We start from the raw sequence: 20,672 nt of genomic DNA, 5'->3' as shown, positions 1-20,672 counted from the left end.
AGACACTCATTGTGATAAATGGCACAATGTCATAAACATTACACACACACACACAAGTTGAAAGCAGTACCAACCACACTGTCACGTCTAAAAAAAACAAATTTACAGTTTATGGCTTTACCTCAGTGCTCGATCCAGAGACAGGCCAGAGAGATCGAAGAAACTCAGGTACTCTGAAGCCACCAATTGGCTGAAGTCATTACTGCAAGGGGAGAGTGAGACAGAGACACAGAGAGAGAGAGAGAGAGAGAGAGAGAGAGAGAGAGAGAGAGAGTGTTTCTATCATTTTAAATCTTTGCGTCTCATATATATTGAACAGTTACGTAAAAATTGAACATGTTCTCCAGTTTCTGGTGAATTCTCAGTCTATTGGCTGACAATGTGCTCTTGTGTTTCTGTTTGTGTGTGTTAGTGCATACTCACTTCTTGCCCAGGTGTCTGGCCACGTCACAGCGTTTGAAGCCCTCGAGGTGATAGAGGCGCTTGGCAAGCCTCTTGGCGGCCTCATAGTCGGCTCGGCAGCCATTGGCCAGAGTGTCGGTGCTGCCGCGCTCCAAATGCTCCAGACTGCCCAAATTACACTCCTCCGAGTCAGACTGGCCGTCTGTGAGGCTGGCATCACTAGAGGAGGGGGACAGACAGACAAACAGACATACACAAACACACACAAACAAGCAAGGTGCCCAGGTTAATGAATAGAGCACATTGAATTAAGAATAGAAAACTGCTGAGAGTGGAACTCAATAACATAGACACAGAACAAAAGTAGAATGAGCTTTAAATCACTTGTTTTTACACTGACCCACTTTCACTGTCAATTAATGTCCTGCTTTAATGCAGTGGAACTGATTAGTATAATGCTGACACAGATTTAACCTGCTGCAATCTCGCACTGTTAGCCTCCAACATGATCTGAATTTAAGTACTGTGATATAAAAACTAATCGCTCCTTTCTTCTCTTCCATCCTCCTATTTCAGGCAAATGTCACTGAGAAGTTGAGGCTTACGCTTTTCATTTTTTAGGTCCCAAGTAACGCTCTCGCTCTCTCTCTGTCTGGCTTCAACAAGCCCTATACCCCTCCCTCCAAGCACATCACCCAACCTTTTACAGAACAAGTTAATTGTTTGTTTCATGCTCATTGACTATAATTGGATGGCAATGGGTGTATCTGTGTGAGTAAGCGGCAGGGCCTTTCTATGAAAGACCGAACAATTCTATAATCCCAGCAGGATTAGTTAAGGTAAAAGAAAAGAGAAATTCAGTCTCCAGGCAGTTGAGGACATGAGAGTCAGCATCCAGCTCCCACTGCCAAGTAATGACTTGCACAGTCTGCATGAATTGACAGAAGTTCTCAAACTCTTTGTACTTTAAGATATAATGTCTACCTTTGATACTGCAACTGTTTTCAATATACACAGCAACGTCTCAAAGTGAAATGCATTCAAAACACCTAGTGATGATTACGTAAACAGCCTCTGTCCAGGTTATTTCCGGCTTCACTAGATTTCTAAAAGCTGCAATAAATGTTATTTTAAAGCAGTTTCTAACATTAAAAGAAAATATGTTCTGATTCCACTTGCTCTCTTACCTGAATAGAAACTAAAATCCCAGTCAGTAGAGTTCATACCTCGGCCAAAGCCCAACATTCCCCTTAGAAACCGCATTTAAATTCACTGGGTCCAGATTGTTATTTGGATCTGCACCACATTACATGCAACAATAAATAGCAGTCTCCTTAACACTCCTGATTTGAAAATGTTGAAAAACATCCTATGTTTCAATGTTAAAGAAAGTGAAACAAATTCCTAGATCCCATCCTGATCCAGATCAACAACAAATGAGTTCTGCCCTGACTCGTACTACATCCTTCCACCAAGTGTCATGGTAATCCATGCAGTAGACTTTGTGTAATCCTGCTTAATAATAAACAAACAAAAGCTTTTTTTTTCAAGACAAACTATTTTTAGAATTAGGATCTTCATTAAGTTGTGAGACTCAAAGGATAACAAACTATTGAATCAGCAGTGGCGTACATGCTCTGACCATTGACTGTATATAAAGATACACAGCGTGACGGCATTAATAAGTTATTGAGGCCATATAAACTGACTGGCTTGTCAAGTGTTTATATCGGCACTACCTCCCTACATCCTCCACTAACTACTGCAAATACTCTGGCTCTAAATGAACGAGATTGCAGGGTTCAAATCTGGGATATTTTGGTTTCATCTCTGAATAGTAACAGGAAGTGGAAATATATCGTGTATCTATGGTTGTCGTTTAGTCTCTAGTATGGGTCAAGCCTCAAAAACTATACATCCTACATTTCCCATGATGCAACCATATTTTATTCAATCCACCCTAATTAGAAAATGCTCACATGGTTCAAATACTGCAGTCACACATGCTTTGTGTGATATATTTGAAATACAATGCCCCAACTGAGCCAAACCCTGAGCAGGGTAATTTTCTCAAAACACAAAAATCAGAGCCACAGGAAGCCTTATACGGTACAACTAGATTTCACTGGCTGAGTAGTACTAATCCTCAAGTCACAACTAGTGAAATGGCCCTTTTTACATAGATAAACTAGAATAGCACTAATCAGAGCTCATACCTCTAACAAGACCCAACAGTCCCCTTATATTCAATCAAGCAGCCCCACATCCTTCCACCAAGTTTCCTTTCCAATTGTTTTGGGCAAATACAAATGGACAGGGGTGAAAACCTCCACGGCGGAGCTAATAAGGCCACCCCTGCAGTGTGGCACTACAGGACACAGTCCGATGAACCGTCTGATCACAACGAGAGCTCACACTCTCCCTTAACTGTTTAAGTGCCATCAATAGAACTGAAAGAATCGATGCAGAGTATTAATTAGTTCCCTACTTATTTATTTATGACTTAGTAAGGAGGTTCGATGAAGACGTGTGGGCTTCGTCCGCTGCTCTGCATCACGTTGTTTACTTCAGTAGGAAGTCAATTAGCATTTTTTATTTTGACTTTAAATCCTTATTGCAGAGGGTTTGTTTTTGATTACAAGGTTAAATGTTCTGGTATGTCTGTCATTTCACTTTCTGTGGAGCGAGCAAAGTTTTATTGCCTCAATAGGTCACATATCTTATTTTTACTATAAAAAAAAACCTTTGCATTTTATTTACACATTCAGGCCAATCAGCGGCTAAAGAAATATCATTTTAATAAACAGGGTAAAAAGAATCTGAATTAAGATAAACTCAAAAGTGCCAATTTTTGTCTTTATTCACTTCCATCAGTCTAAAAGCCATTTCCCCATTTGTTTTATCTGAGTGTGCATCTGTGTGTCTCTGTCAGCAATCCCACCAGATGATTCAGATGTTTTTTGCATAATTTGATCAGCCCAATTGCATTACCCTAGCAAATTCAATACATTACACGCTTCTGTTGCAAGGAGTTTGCTGGTTACCATGGATACAGCGGAAACCAAGGTGCCCTGTGCTACAACTACAAAGAATCACAGTCGAGTACTCCGATGCTGTTATTCACAAACTGGTGTGACAAAGCAAAAAGCTGCAAATAAACAAAAAACACAAAAAAAGTCAGTTGTCATGGTCAGGAGTCAGGCCCCTCCCTTCACATGCTGAATGGCTGACTATGCACAACATCCTTAAAGCTGACCTCTTCAAAGGGCCCTGCTTCCCCTGCTCTAGGCAAGGTTACACTTCCCTGTCTTGGCTGATTCATTGGCTTCTCAGAATTACTCTTCATGTGGCCCCTGACCTTGGAGCAATTTGCCCTGGGACACCCCGTAATGTTCTTCTGCCACCAACAACCCAGGTCCCAGGGTCAGGTGGACACATAAGCCCCTCAACTGTGACGAGGTGGGTCGCACAAACTCCTCCACCATATTGTGGCTGAGCACTGCTGCCAAGAATGACAACCAGACTGAAGTTAAGAGTCAAGGGACAGCCGGTTGATTTGCGATTTGCAGCGTACCAGGGCTCATCCTCAGGGACAGGGTGGGGGGCTTGTGCTGTATATCCGGAAGGAGTAAACTCACTGCTTTTTGGTCGGGAGAAGGAGCCAGCTGAGGTGGTCTCGGGATCTGATTAAGATGCTTCCTGTACAGATCCCTCCAGAGGTCTTTTGGACACGTCCCACAGAGAGGAGAACCCTGGGCAGTACCATAACATGCTCAATGGACTGCATATCCGGCCCTAATCTGGGTAAAAGACGCAGGATCCCCCTCGAGACCCAGACAAGCCTAGAAAAATTGATGGACAGGAATATAGCCTGTACATGTTACACAAATGCCCGACACATACATGCATAAATAAAACGAGCGAGTGGTGAACCGTCAAAACAATATCTGGCTGTGTGTCTGCAGTGAAATTGCTTTCACTTGTCTGACTGTATTAATTCACTAGACTTCGGATAGGCCTCATAAATCATTCAGATCTCATATCAGTCACGAGGCTAAAACGATGCAGGGCTCCCCCGATGCTCCCCCCACCCGTCTGGCAGAAACAGAATATACACACAAACATACACACACTATGAAACGCAAACAGAACATTCTAGTGAGAGAGACACAATATGAAGTGTCAGTTATCTAGAGAGAGCTTTTTGTGTCAAAGCACTTGGCGTTACTGACGGCCAAGTGGCACACAGTAAATCTATTTGTCCATCCAAAGGCGCAATTCTATATCCCCAGGCCACACGCTGCCGCCGCCACTGTGACCACAGTCTGTGTGCGCCAGTGTGTCAGAGATTGGCAGCATGATTGTGCATGCCAGTGAGTCACGTGTTAATCTTTTTAGCTGTTCACCAACCACACCTACCAGGTGTGTCTTGCATGCAAGGTGTGTGTCTGTCCGTGTGTGTGTGTGTGTGTGTGTGTGTGTGTGTGTGTGTGTGTGTGTGTGTGAGTGTGTGTGAGTGTGTGTGTGTGTGAAGGGGAGGGTCTCAGTGGCATTGGCTGCAAGCGTAATCAACAATTACGGGATTACCTGGATTATCAAACTCTGTTTGATGACAGATGTTTCTTTCATTTTCGTAAACACTGATTCGCAGTCAACAGAGTTTTGTCAACATACTTTCGAAACACAAACATTCATGTTTGTCAGTTTTTTAAATTGTGTTATCTGCTGCGGCCTGTACGTACAATCAACACAAAAACACTGTTGCAACACTGGACTGTTAAATGTAAAATAAGACAAATTCAGTGACAAAATCTGACTCTGGCTTACATTCAACTAGTGTTCTGATCATTGAACCAACTGTATTGGTTAACTGATGGTCAACCAATGACATTACCAGCACATTTAGTTTTTTGCATCTTGTTCGGGGTCTTTTTTTTGTTTGAGAGCTGTTGACAGTGATGGTACATCAGGCAAGGCCAAACTGTATTTTATAGTCTTACTGTCTTCAAAACTGCAAGTTGCAGTTCAAGATATTCAAGATCCCTATAAAAAGTAGTAGTTTGTGAGCAATGAGGAAATTTCTAGGTTGAGTATTGCTACAAATCCATAATAAAGCTGAAACAATAACTGACTAAATAAGTTCTTCAACAGTATATGAATAAGACACTGATTTGTATACATACATACATACATACATACATACATACATACATATTCTCAAAATCAAAGATTGTATTTATCTTTTTTACATCCTTTTCAGAATATAGTCATTGTAAGCACTGAATACAACATTAGTGCTCTTCTTTGGTGAATTTACAAAACCCATATAAAAGTAAATTACACAGAGGATTTAATAAACTCAATCAAACCTAATAAATAATAAACGTTATATTTGTAATTTGAACTGTTGTTTGGACTTTTTTAAGACATCGCCTTGAGTTTTAAGAGCTTGTGATGGGTACTAGTCTTTATATTCTGACATTTCATGAACTCACCAATTACGTGAATGTTCATAGAATGGATTAATCACAAAAACAACTGAATAAGTGATACTCTGAATAATTGCTAGTTGTACCCCTAACCTCTGTATCACTTTGTAATACATGCAGTGCTTATGAATCCCATAACTCATTATTACATGCAATACAGTCCAATAAGTACAGATAAAGATATGATGAAATCAAGATAGGATGGAATGTCTTGCCGCTACTACTCGTTGTAGGATATTTTTATTAGATGCTTATATTTTTCTTTATTTTAAAAATAAATCTATCTCTTACCATTCCTCTCTACCAAAGTATAGTGACAAGTAAGATCTTTCTGATTCTGAAATGTATCATACAAACGTATGATACATTTTCTTTAAATCCTCAGCAGTGATTGACAAGAACTTTCTTTCTTTATTTCTTTCTTTCTTATGGATACATCAAATGACATGTAATTTGTGAACTAAAACGATACTTTTAAGACATCAAAGGTAAAAGTCTCTACAGAAATATTGTAGACGTACCATATAGATTTTCCTCAGAGTAAAGTTATAGCTGCCTCACTGTTTCCTTTTTGCCACGCAGCATTACATTAATGTTCCCTCCCATTGGAAGCGAAACCTACAACAGCCTCTGGTGTGAGGACGTGTAACACTCACAGGAGATTCAGCAGAAAGTCGAAGTGAACGTCATATTCCTCTTTCCACATGATCGTCTCTCAGGATCTTGGATCAGCGGTCGTATGCGCGCTACGGATCCAGCGCCTCATCCTCCAGCCGCCGCTAAAGACTGCATCGCTCTGTTACTTCACCTCAGGCCAGGTCTGACGTCTACAGAGCGGAAATCAACTCATTGTGTAATCACAGCCAATAAACGATGGTGATGATCGATCGGAGTGTTGCGTTAATCCGCCGCAGCCTCACCAGGGCAGGAGCGTGGAGTTCTTTTCCTTGAAGTTAGTTGGCTGGGTGAGCGCTCCTCGCAGGAGAGGATGTCAGGGGCGGAGCGACTTTTTCCTGATGAATTAGTTCGTAGTGGTGGCTTCACAATGGCCCAGTGTGTCTCAGCCAACAGCACTTCCTCTGGGTTAAAGTGAGGGGCTGCGAGCAGACCAGGTCAATATCAACGGGACGTTTCCTGACGTTCCCTCAACAGGCTGCTTTCTCCAGCCATCAGTGCACGAGGCTATTTCTGTGCATCATTGACATGTATTCATTCATCATGCCTCACAAGATTCAGATGTAGACCATAGGTATATAAAGGTGGACGACTTGAGTGCTCCCTAAAAGTGAACCCAAAGCCTTTTAACTGCCTCCTGGTGGCTGGCTGCAGTACAGGTCATAAATCCCACCTCCCCCACATTGGAAACGGGTCTTTAGCGGTTCACATTTAATCTCTTTTCTCCAATATGTCATTTCTTTGTTTGTTTGATTTTATTTAGTTATTTCATGCATTGAAAACAGGGCGAAATGTCCTGATTGACAGCTAAGACTGACGGATTGTTTGAGTGCGTGTATCGTGTATTCAATGGTACCAAGTGTGTTCGTATCGGGGATATTTGGTTTGATTTCTGGAATGTGGAAGGAAGTGTAGACATGTCGTCAATCTTTATACACAGTGTGTGATATAGACCGGCAGAAGCTACCTTGCACTGTAAAAGACAAAGCTACCTATTTTTAATGAAAGTTAAAACTATGCTCCAACAGAAAAAGCATGCATGCTGCTGGAGGGTCAAAAGTACAACATTTAGTCAGTGGTGGATGTAACTGAGGCAAAGGTTTCATAGGGATTTTCAGACCTCAATGAGGCATTCACTGCAACCTGATTAAAAGACTGCAGATGATTAGGAGCAGACAACAATGACTACATTTCCTTGACGGTAACAACACAGATCTTTAGTGATGAAATGAGTTCTGAATTCTCTCCTGAACGCTGGTAACACATCAGTGTTTTTACCCCCATGACTTATGGATAACCTTTATCATTTGTACACGTGGACAGCAGAATTTATAAACCTGTACTTGCACAGATGTGATCTTTTCATAGCAGCCAACACAAGGGAAAAACTGATTCAGCCTCTGCAGTTACCCACAAGAGGACACACAAGACAGATGTTTTTTTGCATCCTATTAAAAGGAGTCCTTGTTTTGTGCTTCCCTGTCAGTCAGGCATGCTTTCATGTTGCCAGAACTAGAATCAGAAAGTAGTTGAAGTGGTCATCCAGATGTGTCATCTGCAGGAACTAATAAAGTCAATACAAAACAAGTCACGGAAGACAACTCACAACAGCAACAATGATGTTCCTATACCTCCATAGCAGACAGATATAGTGTCATTAAAGCTTTGTGATGTAGCTGATCATGCACCTCTCATGTCAGTAAACTCACAATGTTTTTTTTATAATTGACAGACTGTCATCAGTGTGTCCATTTCATTCTTTTCAAGGTGTCACCATTCATAAAATCTCCCTTCCTCAGAACATCTGACTTCCTCAGAACATGTTCAGAGGTAAAACACACTTTACGGTATTATTTAACCTTATATTACAACTATAATGACTAATAAGGGGAGAGAAATTTAACTATTTTTGCTATATGTAGTTGTAATATTACAGTCAATACCACTACTGATGTTTAAAATCAACTCATTTAAGATAAGTTACATATTATACTGCAGACTTAAGGCTTGTCAAAGCTTTTTTTAATTTAGCCAGATACCACTAATCTTAAATATTCCAGTATAGTTTGTTTTCTTTCTCTTTCTTTCTCTCTGTCTTCTTATTGCACACACGCACACCCACACAAGGAACCCGAAACACCCACAAAGTGGCAGACAATAGACAATGGTGACCTCTTTCAGCCGAGTCAGACAAATTGGGTTCAGGTGTGGGACTGAAACACTGAACACGACAACAACATCTTGATCTGACAAAAATCTGATCAACAGATTCATACAGCTAAACCAGAAAAGCATTCAAAATGAAGTCAGACGCAAATGTTTTACAGTGCTGGCTCAACTTCCACTGAATGCATACAGGAAGTGCTGACAGACGGCTCAGACAAGTGAACCCTGTGGTCTGAGGAGCCTCATTCAGCCAAAACAGTCATTGGAATATTAAGACAGTGGGATGTGTCATGAAACATTCAGTCGAGCTATAAATACACAGGGATAAATCTGTCAGTGCTGAAATTATTCAGTTGGTGATTGTCTGTCTGTGGTTAGGGGGGAAAATGATGTGTATGTATTACTGCTTGTGATTCTGCGTGTGTATGTGTGTGTGTGTGTGTGTGTGTGTGTGTGTGTGTGTGTGTGTGTGTGTGTGAGTCATATCGCTGCCGAAGTGAGAGCCAGGAGAGGATAATCTGCGGGATGTTTCAGCACCGTTGTAGAGCCACGCAAAGGGTTTTATTCCCACAGTGACATCCTGAAAGATGTGTTTGTGTGTGTGTGTGTGTTTGTATGTGTGTGTGTGTCTGTGGTCTCTGCATGAGAGAGAGAGAGACAGAAAAAGAGAAAAATCCAGAGTGTTATGCACAGTTTTGTTTACGCATGCATAATGCTGGTCCATGTGTCCCTTTTTCTCTCTGTGTGTGATTGCGTTTCTGCACTCGACAGTGTATATGAAAGAGATTAGGGCACACGGCAGAGCTGCTTCTCTGATATGGAAACAACTGCGTTTGGCTTTTATCTGCTCTGCCTGGGCTTTGATCTGGCGGGCTCACAAGCTACGGGGAGGGCCGTACAATTACACACAGCACGTTTTCTACACAAATACACATGCCATGACTTTTATTAGTTTGCGCTTTGATGTGTGAAAGAGGCGATTCAGTGTCAATGTCCTTGTTGTTGAGAATTTCTCTGTGTGCGCTAGTTTGTGTTTCTGGATGCTACACTGCACTTTCCATTATCACATGCATTCAACTGGCTAGATCTGGCTGGCTATGTGCTGAGTAGGCTGCAAGATAGACAGACAGTTAGTATGACGGACAGACAGTGTGTTTTCATGGCAGTTTCACCAGCTTCTGTGGATTAAGGTTAAGCTTAAACGTCAGTGATGCTTCCACAGAAAGCCGGGACATAACTCATCTGAAGGAACTGACTGTTTGACTAACTAAACTTACCGAGGTACTACCTGACTGAGTGACAGGCTGATAAACTATGTCCTGACTGGAACACGTCGGAACTAAAAAGCCAGTATGTTGAATAAGATTCCTGCACTGCGGCATCATTGTCTGTGTGGAAATAAAACCTTCACCTCATATTCAAATGTGTTCGATGGCATGTGTGCCGCATCTGCAATACTTGCTAGTGTTTTTCTTTTTATCCCTGTGGCCAGCCGCCTACATTACATCCTTTATCCAGAGATTGTCAGAATAATCAGCAGACATTGCATCTACAGGGGGAGGTTGGCTGAGGTAAGATTAGGTTTCGTCTCTCCACCCAGGGCATCATCAAAGCTCTGTCTGTTATGAAAGTTGAAGCCTGGATTTCGGAGAGTGTGCTTCCACTCGGGATGTAAGAACACATTAATGCAATGTCTGAAAGCCCTCTGAATCAGTTTGAATATTTTGGATTTGATGAAAACCAGCAGTGTTTCTTTTAGTTTCCAAGATTTGACTCCTCTTTTTATTTAAACAAGAAAATCTGTAAAGAAACATCACCTTGACTAGAGGCGGCACTCAGAGAGCGCATACCTCCGCCAAGGCCCAACGTTCCCATTACAGAACCTTATTTCAATTGATAAGATCCAGATTCATAAATATCAGTCCCCTGAACATGACTTCTTTCAACCAAAAGCCATGAATAATTTTTTAGGGAAATAAATTCTAGATCAGCCCGATCCAGATCTGCACCAATATTTTGTGAATTCTTCCCTGACCTATACTGCATAGGTTTCATGGTAATCCGTCCAGTAGTTTTTATTTAATCTTGCTTACCAACAAACCAACCAGCATACAGACTGACAGGGGTGAAAACATAACCTCCTTGCTGGAAGTAATAATTATAAGTGATGTATGACATGGAAACTGTGTCAGTTTTATTCATGTTAAGACGTTCACAAACTGATTGAGGAGTCACTAACAGAGCATTTGCAGTGTTTTCTGACGTATGTGCTGATCCAACTGCACCGTTCAACATGCCAGTGCTTTCCTGAGAAGACACACTACTCTCTGTCTTGACAGTGGTGTCATTTTTGTCAAAAGTTACACTGTTATCATGTGGTCATCGTCAGAGCTGCAAACACACTATCTTTGTTCTAAGACTCTTATTTATCTGAACTGAATATCCAGCATTGGATCAAAGGAAGGCTTCAAACGCCATTTGGCTGTAAGGACAACAGTGTTGGTCCCCTAGTTTGTATCACACTACAATAATTATTGCAAATGGATTCAAACACAAATCAGGAAGAATTGTAACTAGTCGGTTTTCATCCAGTGCTGTCACCAGGTCTAAATTTGACTTCATCCTATAGTTCAGTTTCATCCGCGTGTTCCCAACAATGGTGAAGGCAACTCACTCTCTGCTTTTGGGTTCCGGGTACTGAGTTGAGCAGCCAGTGTTAACTTGCCGCAGCTCAATTACTACAGGTCAGTTTTGCGGTTTTAGAAAGAAAGCGGCAGCGAGCGTTACCACAGGCCAAGCATACAGCCCAGACCTAATAGACATGCTTTTATCAGGCACCGCACTAGTACCTCCAAAAACGAATGATGGTACAATTAGCATCAGCTGAACTTTGTGTTCATAGGTAATTAGCAGTGTTAAATGCTAAGCTGAAATTGGTAAAAGTTGGTTGGAGGAAAATGGTAACATTCCAACCCAAAACTTCAATGGGAAATGTAATACAAAAAAAACCACATGAGTGAAGCAGTGACAGAAAAACATAGATGACGAATGGAGAAAATAAAAACTGAACATCAATTTAAATGACAGACAAACAAACTGATTGATTGATCCATAAACAGACTAAATGTCGGCAAAGCTCACTGACTGACTGACTTGCCATTTTGAATCCATCGCCCTGCAGCTGCTCTGCCCTGCAGTACAAATAACTAGTTGTCCATGATGCCGAGGTGCCAAAATGTCTAACAGTGCCATTTCTGCGGTTACCCGCAGGCGAGAGAGCGAGGTAGAGGAGTGAAAGATAAGAAACAGTGGCAGCAGCGGGACAGGGGAGCGGGGGTAATGGAATGAAGGAGGTGATGCAAAGACAAAAAGGAGGGGGAAGGTGAGGGGGACGACGGGAGATGAGATGGAGTGAGATAAGACAGATAAAGAGGAGAAATGAATAGAGGCAGGAGGTGAGATGGAGCAAACAAAGAGATGGAGAGACCTAGAGGGAAGGAGAGAAAGAGAGATGGAACACAAGGAAATGCATCTATACACTCAAATGGATGATGGTAGTAGACATTTAGCTGAAACACAGCACAGCAGGCAGCTTTTATATCTTTTATAAGTAATACTTTTTGCTTTGAAACACCTGTTCACCTTATAGACGAGGAACCAAAACAGCTTTTAAGGTGTGAATTATAAAATAGAAGCTACATGCATACTACTTCATTTTCGTTGGAAGCCTGAGCTCTCAAAATCCGTAAAAGAAGTAAAAGCTAATGCAGTGTTGATCTCATTCTAATAAAAAGAGGTTAAATTGAAGCTTGATAAGCATGAAAAAATTGGGTTAGGGTTTTTTTTTAAGTACACTGTGATTTGTACTAATGCTTGTTACTTTTCCCTTTTCAATGTCGTAAAAACCTAAATGGATTAAATTGGATACTTTAGAAAGTACAGCTGTCCCTTTAAGACGGACTAGCAGATGTATCCACTCTAGACTTAAGTGCTCAAATGTCTGGCAAGCTGGCTAGTATAGAGTAATAATCGCTCTCTTACACACACACACACACATTGACTCTAAGACCCTGCTGGGCGGAGGAAAGCTGAAGACGATGATGTCATGACATAAACAATAGCTCATTCAGCTTGGCACTGGCGGTCAGGAAGCAAGACCGTGCTTAAGGGACAACATATGTAGCCTGGGGTGGGGGGTAGAGAGAAAAAGAGAGAGGGAAGAGAAGGGGAGCCGACGTCCAAAACCCTGAAGTCCACTCATAGCTCCAACTGCTCTGTGGAAGCACCAGGGATCTTATTTATCTGAGCAGATCATGTCGGAGGTCTGAGCATCTATTTGACATTCCAGTAGTTTTGTAGCTGTAGAAACTGTGCGGGGGGGGGGGGGGGGGGGGGGCAGTGCTGGGGAACAAGGCACAGGGATCTCACACGGCTGTATTTCAAACTACATGGCTTTTCCCATATGGCCCCTGCTACCAATTTCATCTGTGGTGGCTCTACGCTGTCTTCTTCAAACCCTCTTTAGTGCAATTAAGATAATTAAATGTATAAAAAAAAGGACTGTCAGCTGTTATTGTATTCCCACAATTCCTCAGGGTGTAAGCAAAGATGGATAGAGTGGATTAGATATCCCAGTGTCGTAAAATTCTCCCCGTTATATATATCAGCTGGCTATCAGAGACAAAGTGAGCGACACTCTTGCTGAGATGATTCATTACGCTGACAGGCGCACTGAATCTTATTTCCATACGACTGTAGACATTATAAATGTTAGTTCCCTCGTGAAACCACCACACTAGTCCAACACATTCTGTTTCCAGTCACAGGAGGACCATGTTCAAGCATAAACCTTGTGTAATTTAACAGCACTGGGCTTATCTCTCACAATTGTGCGAGTTTGCTTTGAGCAAAATCGTTGAATAAAGCAAATACCCACGTGACAATGTGCAGGGCTGCTTCATGAGGCTGCTGCTGCGCGAGGTCTTTATCAGGCTCAACGCTGTTCCATCCTCAATGCAACGGTCGACCTTAAACAGGCCCACTGACTTAAAATTGAAATGTAAAACGCTATCCTGTCTGCTTGCTGCTGTTATAGTCTGTTGTGGCAGTGCAGCGTTAATGCATGAGTGCACAGACCTATCCTTCCGTGCACTTAAACTGTTTCTCCTTGCGGCTGCTCCTGGGTAACATGAGCTGAGATTTTTTTTTTTTTACCTTTCCTGGCAAACATTACTCTGACCTCTGGGTTTGCACATATGGACAAACTACTTCATTTTGAACAGCAAGACCTCTTCCTTAACACCCCCCCCAGCTAACCACCCTGCCCCCTCTCTCTCAGGGCTCACAGCTGGCCTCACACCACCTGCTGGTTAAGCCAAGGGCACGTCATCTTATAGGACTTCACGTGCAGCAGGACGCACGCTGAAATCTGCCATTAGTGATGGGGTAGTTCAATTTACATTAACCTTCGTCCGTGATTAAAAGGAGAGATATGTAGTTAATTCTCCTAAAAGTCCAGTTCAGATGGGTTTTAGAGAAGAAGCTTGAAGCACAGTGGTGATGCTGTGAGGTGAACAACCCAGGCAAATTAATTAATAACCCAGTATCAAGATTTTGCTCTAAGAGTGAAACGTTAACAATACAACTTGTCCACATTAAGTGCTTTGGAAGACATAAAGGAACTGATTTAGAGTTTTGAATGAGCAATCTGTATTTCTAATTTGAAAAGAAAAGGAGAGGAAGACTTAAAAGAATCCCAGGGTTCAATAACAGTACAATGATTGATTTAAATATATTGCCAAAACCTCATATAACCATATAACTTAGATTCCATTCATAAGCATTGACTAATATAAGGCAAAACCAAACTCCTGTTATTTGCATCACAACACAAGTAAGAGCATCCACATGGTTTTGATCCCCTCAGGTCCTAGTTGAGAAATGTAATTGGTATTACGTAGACCAAAGATTTGACCATTTTCTTACTTCGGTGACTACTTGGGCTGATAGCATCGCCTCTACCTTCCACTGAATCCAACCTGGTAAGGAGGAGTAAACTGCACTAATTTTCACTAGGATTTTCTAATTGATTTAAAAACTCACCTTTTGCTTAAGGACACTGGACGCTGTAAAAACGTAAAATATCTAATCATACCAAGAATTGGCTTCCTCCTTACCTGAGAGAATTGATCATGGCTCCACAACCCTCAATGGCTCCCTGGGAGTCTGCATGGTATCCATTAGGGATAGCCCAGCGTCCAGGCTGGCTCAGCACAAACTCTGATCTGCTCCCTGTTATGGTGGTCCTCAGTGGGCTTCCTCCTGCTGCAACAGCTCCACCTCCACGGACAGTGGTCTCTCCAGCACCTGGGGCATCTGGTCCAGCCTCAGCCCCTTCTTGCTCCTGGACGGTTTCCAGCTCCAGCTCCAAAGGTTCAGGGCCCTGTAACAGCGACCTCTGTTGGATGAGCGGTGTCAGTGGCGCCTCGAAGCTGACACAGCTGTCTGTCTCATCTGTGAGTGACAGCACATCCAGAGAGTCCAGACTGCTGTAGCAGGTTCCCCCCCTCAGCAGGGCGGACTCCACGATGCGCTCGAACGTGGAGCTGAAGCCATCTTTGTTGTCCACCCTACCTTTCTCCCTCTCCTCCTCCAACTCCCTGTCCTCTTCCTCCTCGTCTTGCTCCTGAACGTCAACCTGCTCAACAATCTGCTCGAATGCCGAGCTGAAACTGTCCTGGGTTCCTCTTCCATCTCCCTCTGTCTGGACCTCTTCCTCCTCTTCCTCCACTTCTGTACCAGCTTGTTCTACATTCATCTCAAAGTTAGAGCTGAAAGCATCCAAGTTTGTATGAGTCCCTGCTTCATCTCCTCCTTCCTCCTCACCAGCCTCATCTTCGTCTTCATTCCCACCTATGCCGTTTGCAAGCCTGTATCAACAAGAGGGATAAAAGCAAGGGGGTTTATATTTAGCTTATGAGTTAAACATATGGCAGAGTCTTTATTGAGACTGGTTCTTATGTAAAGAAGATATTCATTGCTGAAATTATTTTTTATTCAGGAGAATGCACAATGGGCAAATATTTCAGCTTGAATAGCCACACTGACACCTGAAGCAAGATGAGAGATGAAAAAGCACAGTCCAATTTGTCTATCTTTGTATAGCTGCAAAGCTTATGTGCCCTCCGCTGTTTCATACCTTTCATTTAAGAGAATGTGAATCTTTTGTAAAGCTTCAGTGTGTTTGCTGCTGACGTTAAAACATTTTACACTACCTTATGCTTTGTTATGTCAAATATTCTGTGCTATGTTATACTATGTTCTTATGCTATTTCATTCTATGCTTTGTTATTTCATGTAATTCAGCAAAGCACAAGCCAACAGACTTGTTTTTCTGCCACAGTTGCAATTTTCAACTCCCCTCTCCCTACACATATGCTCGCACACACAAACACCCACACATGCTCACACACACACACTGCTATTTTAAAGCGGTTCGAAAATTGATGACTGGATCTTCCAGCTTAAATAAATTAGCATTTTTGCTCTGTTTGTTTTCTTTTCAGTTGAGGCTTTTTTTCCATTTAGTTATTACTCTAATGATGTACTACAAAACCACAGTCAGGAAATAAAATTCCATTGAAAATATTCAGTTTGTAAAAGTGGCATGTATTGAGACGTCAGTGGAAAACATTAACACAGTCTTCACAACCACAAAAGACTCGGGTTACTATATAATGTCATCTGTAAGAAAACAAGGTGTGGATATGTGGGTTTATCTTTCACTTTTTTGGGATAAAAGCTAATGAATCTTAGATTTAACAGCTCATTTGTAATTAACCAAGGGGTAAGACAGTTTCATAATTTTAGATCACACTTTGACATAAGTCACAAAGAGATATAGGCACAAGATTCCCATGCCCTGACAGCAGTACAGAATATATTTGGAGAGAGTGCGACAGTAAAGAAGATTTAGTGAACTGACCGCCCAGCTTGTTGAGGGTGTGTTGCCTCCTCTGTCGACCCTTGCATCTCTTCATTTTCTTTCCCCTCCTCTTCCTCTTTCATCTCCTCCACCTCATGTGCTGCTGCCTCTTCCCCTGTTGAGATTGCCTCTGAATTTCTGCATTCATCCACTCTTGTGCCTTCCCTGTCTCCCTCCACCCCTCCATCTGTCTGCTGATCTTCACCTCCACTGCTATCTAACCTCACCTCTTTCAACTCCCCCTCCTCTGCTTCTGCTCTCCCCTCTCCTTCCCCATGTGTCTCCCCCTGTGCCTCCTCATCCCCTTCTCTGATCTCCTCTTGTTGTTTCCCCTCCTCGGCCCCCGGCTTGTCCTGCTCAGTCAGATTGGGGGTCTCTGTGGGTGAGTCGGTGGTGGTGGTTGCACTGGCCTCTGCTGGGTTCTCTGATGGGGTGGGAGAGGGCAGAGCCTGCCCCTCCTGGGTCATGGTGCTCTTTACTGAGGGGGGAGCACCCGTCCACTCAGGCCCGAGATGGGGGCCAGATTTCAAGATGAGCACCTGGAGAGGACTCTCTGCAGGGTAAAAATGGAGAGAAGAAAATCAGCATGAAATGAAGACAAAGCACCAAGTTAAACTTCCGAGGAGGTGTTACAGTTGAGAACATTCATTGACTATAGCAGGTGCTGATTTAGTCTTTTGATAATTACTTGTCTTAGTTACCAGTCACAGCGGTCACCTTGAACAAACAGCTGTGTGTGCAATGCAGTGTGTTTCTATGTGTGCATGTGTGTGTTACACACAGAGAGATGCACATGGCTGGAACTATTTGTCCTCTGCACCAGATGATCCCAAACACCTCTGAAAGGAGGGCAGGAAAAGGTAGATAAAGCAGAAAGGAGCAGAGACACACATGCAGGCAGCCATAGAGAGAGACTGGTTTAATAAAGCCCCACAGATTCCTGTCAGAATGATCCTACCAGCTCATCCACTATCTGTCTGAATGAAGATTTCACAGCTGAATAACTAACTATGTTTCCAGCTCTGCTCTGGTTGTGCTTTGGATAAATGCAACATAGTACCGTGAGATTTGAACATGTGTCCTAATGGTGTTCTGCGATTTTCACTTGCACTTTTGGAGAAGAAATCATGGCAGCAGGTCTTCTTCTATCGTCTTCTATCCTCACTAAGGTTCAAGGACAAATGCTCATGAGAAGCTCTCAATAACTGTTCTGCAGAACTAGTTATGTGAGTTAATGCTGGTGTTTGATATAATATTATTTTCTCTGGAAAATAAGACAAGATACAAGGTGGAATAGATTCAGTCTGATGAACTGTATGTGCAAAATGGAAATTTGCCAACAATTTTGATGAATGATGGAATAAGGGTTCTCAAGTAAAAAAAATATTGATTCGTTCCAGCATGTTATGGATGATGGATTTATTCCCATTCAGATTTACCTTTAGCCTCAGTTTACCCTCAAGTATCACCGATTACGAGCCCAAAACACTTGATGACGCTAAGGTGCACAACTAACGTTATGTACCCAACATCTGCTGGTGGCCATTAACACCTTCTAATGGTGTGTACAATGTATATTCAACATCTTGTCCTGCATTCTAAATTGTAAACTGAATGTGTTTTGAACTCTTAGGCAAACAGATTTAAAGAATTTTTCTTGACCCTTAAGAAATTGTGATTGTGGCATTCTCACTTAATATAATTAAAGGACAGATTCATTGATAATGGTTATGGTTTAAATCAAACTCCTTATTATAACAGGAAGTGGGTATGTATCCTCATTATAGAGATATAATTGCGATAAATGATGGCACATAGAATAGAAAATATTCCAATTGACTGACAGAGTTTTTATCTTAACCTTGCTAACAGCAGCTCAATAAGCACAACAAGACGCGACATTTCAACACAATCTCAACAAGTATCTGTTCAGGTGAGTTCATTAAGTCACAATCTTCAAAGTCAATAATTAATTTATAATCTCATCTTTTAATCTTTGTTTATGAAATGCAGGTATATACAGTATGAGTAGGCATTCTTACTCTTCATTTTGTATTGGCATTAATTATTAACCCTAACCCTTATTAAAATAAAGTAAATTGAGCAAAATAGGGACACATATTTAAAAAAGCAGATCTCTGAGTTGAAGGGGTTCTATTTCTGTTGCAGAGTGCAGCCAGGACACAGCCCTGCCTGCCGGATCCAAACAAAGTCCTGAGAGACTCTACCTACTCTGCTGAATCATGCACAGCAGGGGACCTGCAGCACAACTGCAGTTAAATATTTACTGGGATTCAGATAATTTCTGACAGCATGTAGAGGAAGGTAAGGGCTTGGTTTGGACAAAACTCACATTAAACAAAGTTCAGCAGTTTCTCAGGGAAAATCTTTAGCCTTTTATCTTTGTTTTTTTGCATATTAGGATGTGAGCCAATCTATAATGTTGGGAGTGACTTAGATTATCTGCAGAGCAACGAGGACACCACAGGCCCACTCAATGTTTTATCACAGGTCCTAAAAGGAAAGATGCAAATTATGCAGAACCAAAAATTAAGAGGAACTTCCTCTTTATTTCAGAGGTGTCACCAAATTACAGTTAACCTTTGCTTTTTTTAGGACTCAAGACCAAGCTAGCAAACACCTTGTCTGAATAAGTGAAGGGATTGTTCTTCACACACTGAAATCGGGTTGAGTATCAGACTCCCTCTCACTCTGAATGCTGTTGAAAATCTCAAAGGATACTTTGACTGATCCTTCAATACATCTGTGATTGGCTCGTTCATTCTTGTTTATTTTTTACTTTTAAAATAAAAAGGAGCATGGGAATAATTGCTGTTATTTTTTTCGGGACTAGACATTTTGTTTCAGTTTATTCCATCTGCAAAAAACATCATCATTCTGCACAGTTCAGCACAGTTCAGCCTGGATCATCCATGGTAATATAACCTATTTGACTGCATGATGACATACAAGGAAAAGTGCAATTCAGAGACTGGTATCTGAAAGTCATTTGCATGGATCATTCTGTGATTCGGATGAGCTCAAATAATCCTGAAGTCAGGAAGAGAATATTTGCAACATATTTCCACTTGAGTCTTTGGCAGCTCACGCTCGTGCACATCTACTCAGCATATGCAAACACGTACCATTTGCATCCATTTATGCCATTACACAAAGATACATTTGCACATATTAACATGCAGACAAGCACACACACACACACACACACACACACACACGAACAAAACGGTGAAACAGGGAACAGTTATGAAATGCGGCACGAAAAGTGGGAATTCTCTGTCTCTCTCACTGCCTCTCTGGTTCTCAAGTGTCCTGTTATTACCCCCACTCTCTCTTCCTCCTCTGTTTTTCTCACAGTGCAACTCCGCTCTCTCTTTTCTCTGTCTAAGCCTCTAAATTGCAGTAATTGAGGTAAATGGATCTTAGCCAGCAGAAAAAGGAAGACAGAGGAGGCTGCACTGTGAGTCCGACTGCTGCTGAGAGAGGGAGCAGATGTTCTCAGACGACCCACATGGAAGGATGAGGAGAAAGCACTGCCAATGTTAGAGATAGCGTTAGTGTCTCTGTGTGTGTGTGTGTGTGTGTGTGTGTGTGTGTGTGTGTGTGTGTGTGTATGTGTGTAACTGTGTGCGTGTCAGTGTGTGTGTCAGTCTTTTTTTTCTCTGTGTATACAATAGTGTATACCTTTGTCAGCAGAAGATTGGGGTTCTTAAGCCTTATCAATTTCCTTTGATTGTGATCGGACCATCTGCCAATCATGTGAACAACACACCCATACACATTTGCATAGACACACACACACACACACACACACAGACACGCACGCACGCACGCACACATACACACACATTTCTGAAATCATGGCCCAACCAGCCATATAAACCAGCAATCCAGAGTGGATGATGCTGGATAATAGGCAAAGTCGCCATTAAATA

General features: G+C 42.0%; 1 protein-coding gene across 2 annotated transcripts in view; it reads right to left on the bottom strand.

Annotated features, from left to right (window-relative positions):
• psd2 (pleckstrin and Sec7 domain containing 2) overlaps positions 1-20,672 on the bottom strand; it is a 36,071-nt gene that overhangs the window by 10,017 nt on the left and 5,382 nt on the right. The window contains exons 2-5 of one of the 2 annotated variants that reach the window (XM_062393526.1): positions 16,717-17,269; positions 14,909-15,661; positions 424-621; positions 122-202 (exon numbers count right to left, since the gene is read on the bottom strand). In XM_062393526.1, coding sequence (XP_062249510.1) covers positions 122-202; positions 424-621; positions 14,909-15,661; positions 16,717-17,183 — 1,499 coding nt within the window. In that variant the 5' untranslated portion in view covers positions 17,184-17,269. Of the gene's footprint in view, positions 1-121; positions 203-423; positions 622-6,547; positions 6,719-6,811; positions 7,987-14,908; positions 15,662-16,716; positions 17,270-20,672 lie in introns of those variants that run through there. The other variant, XM_062393527.1, reaches the window with a different exon arrangement.

This window comes from Platichthys flesus, chromosome 8 (genome assembly GCF_949316205.1).
Source record: "Platichthys flesus chromosome 8, fPlaFle2.1, whole genome shotgun sequence".
In the NCBI taxonomy this organism is placed as follows: domain Eukaryota; kingdom Metazoa; phylum Chordata; class Actinopteri; order Pleuronectiformes; family Pleuronectidae; genus Platichthys; species Platichthys flesus.
Note: the sequence above shows the minus strand (reverse complement) of the source record. Positions and strands in the feature narration are given on the sequence as shown.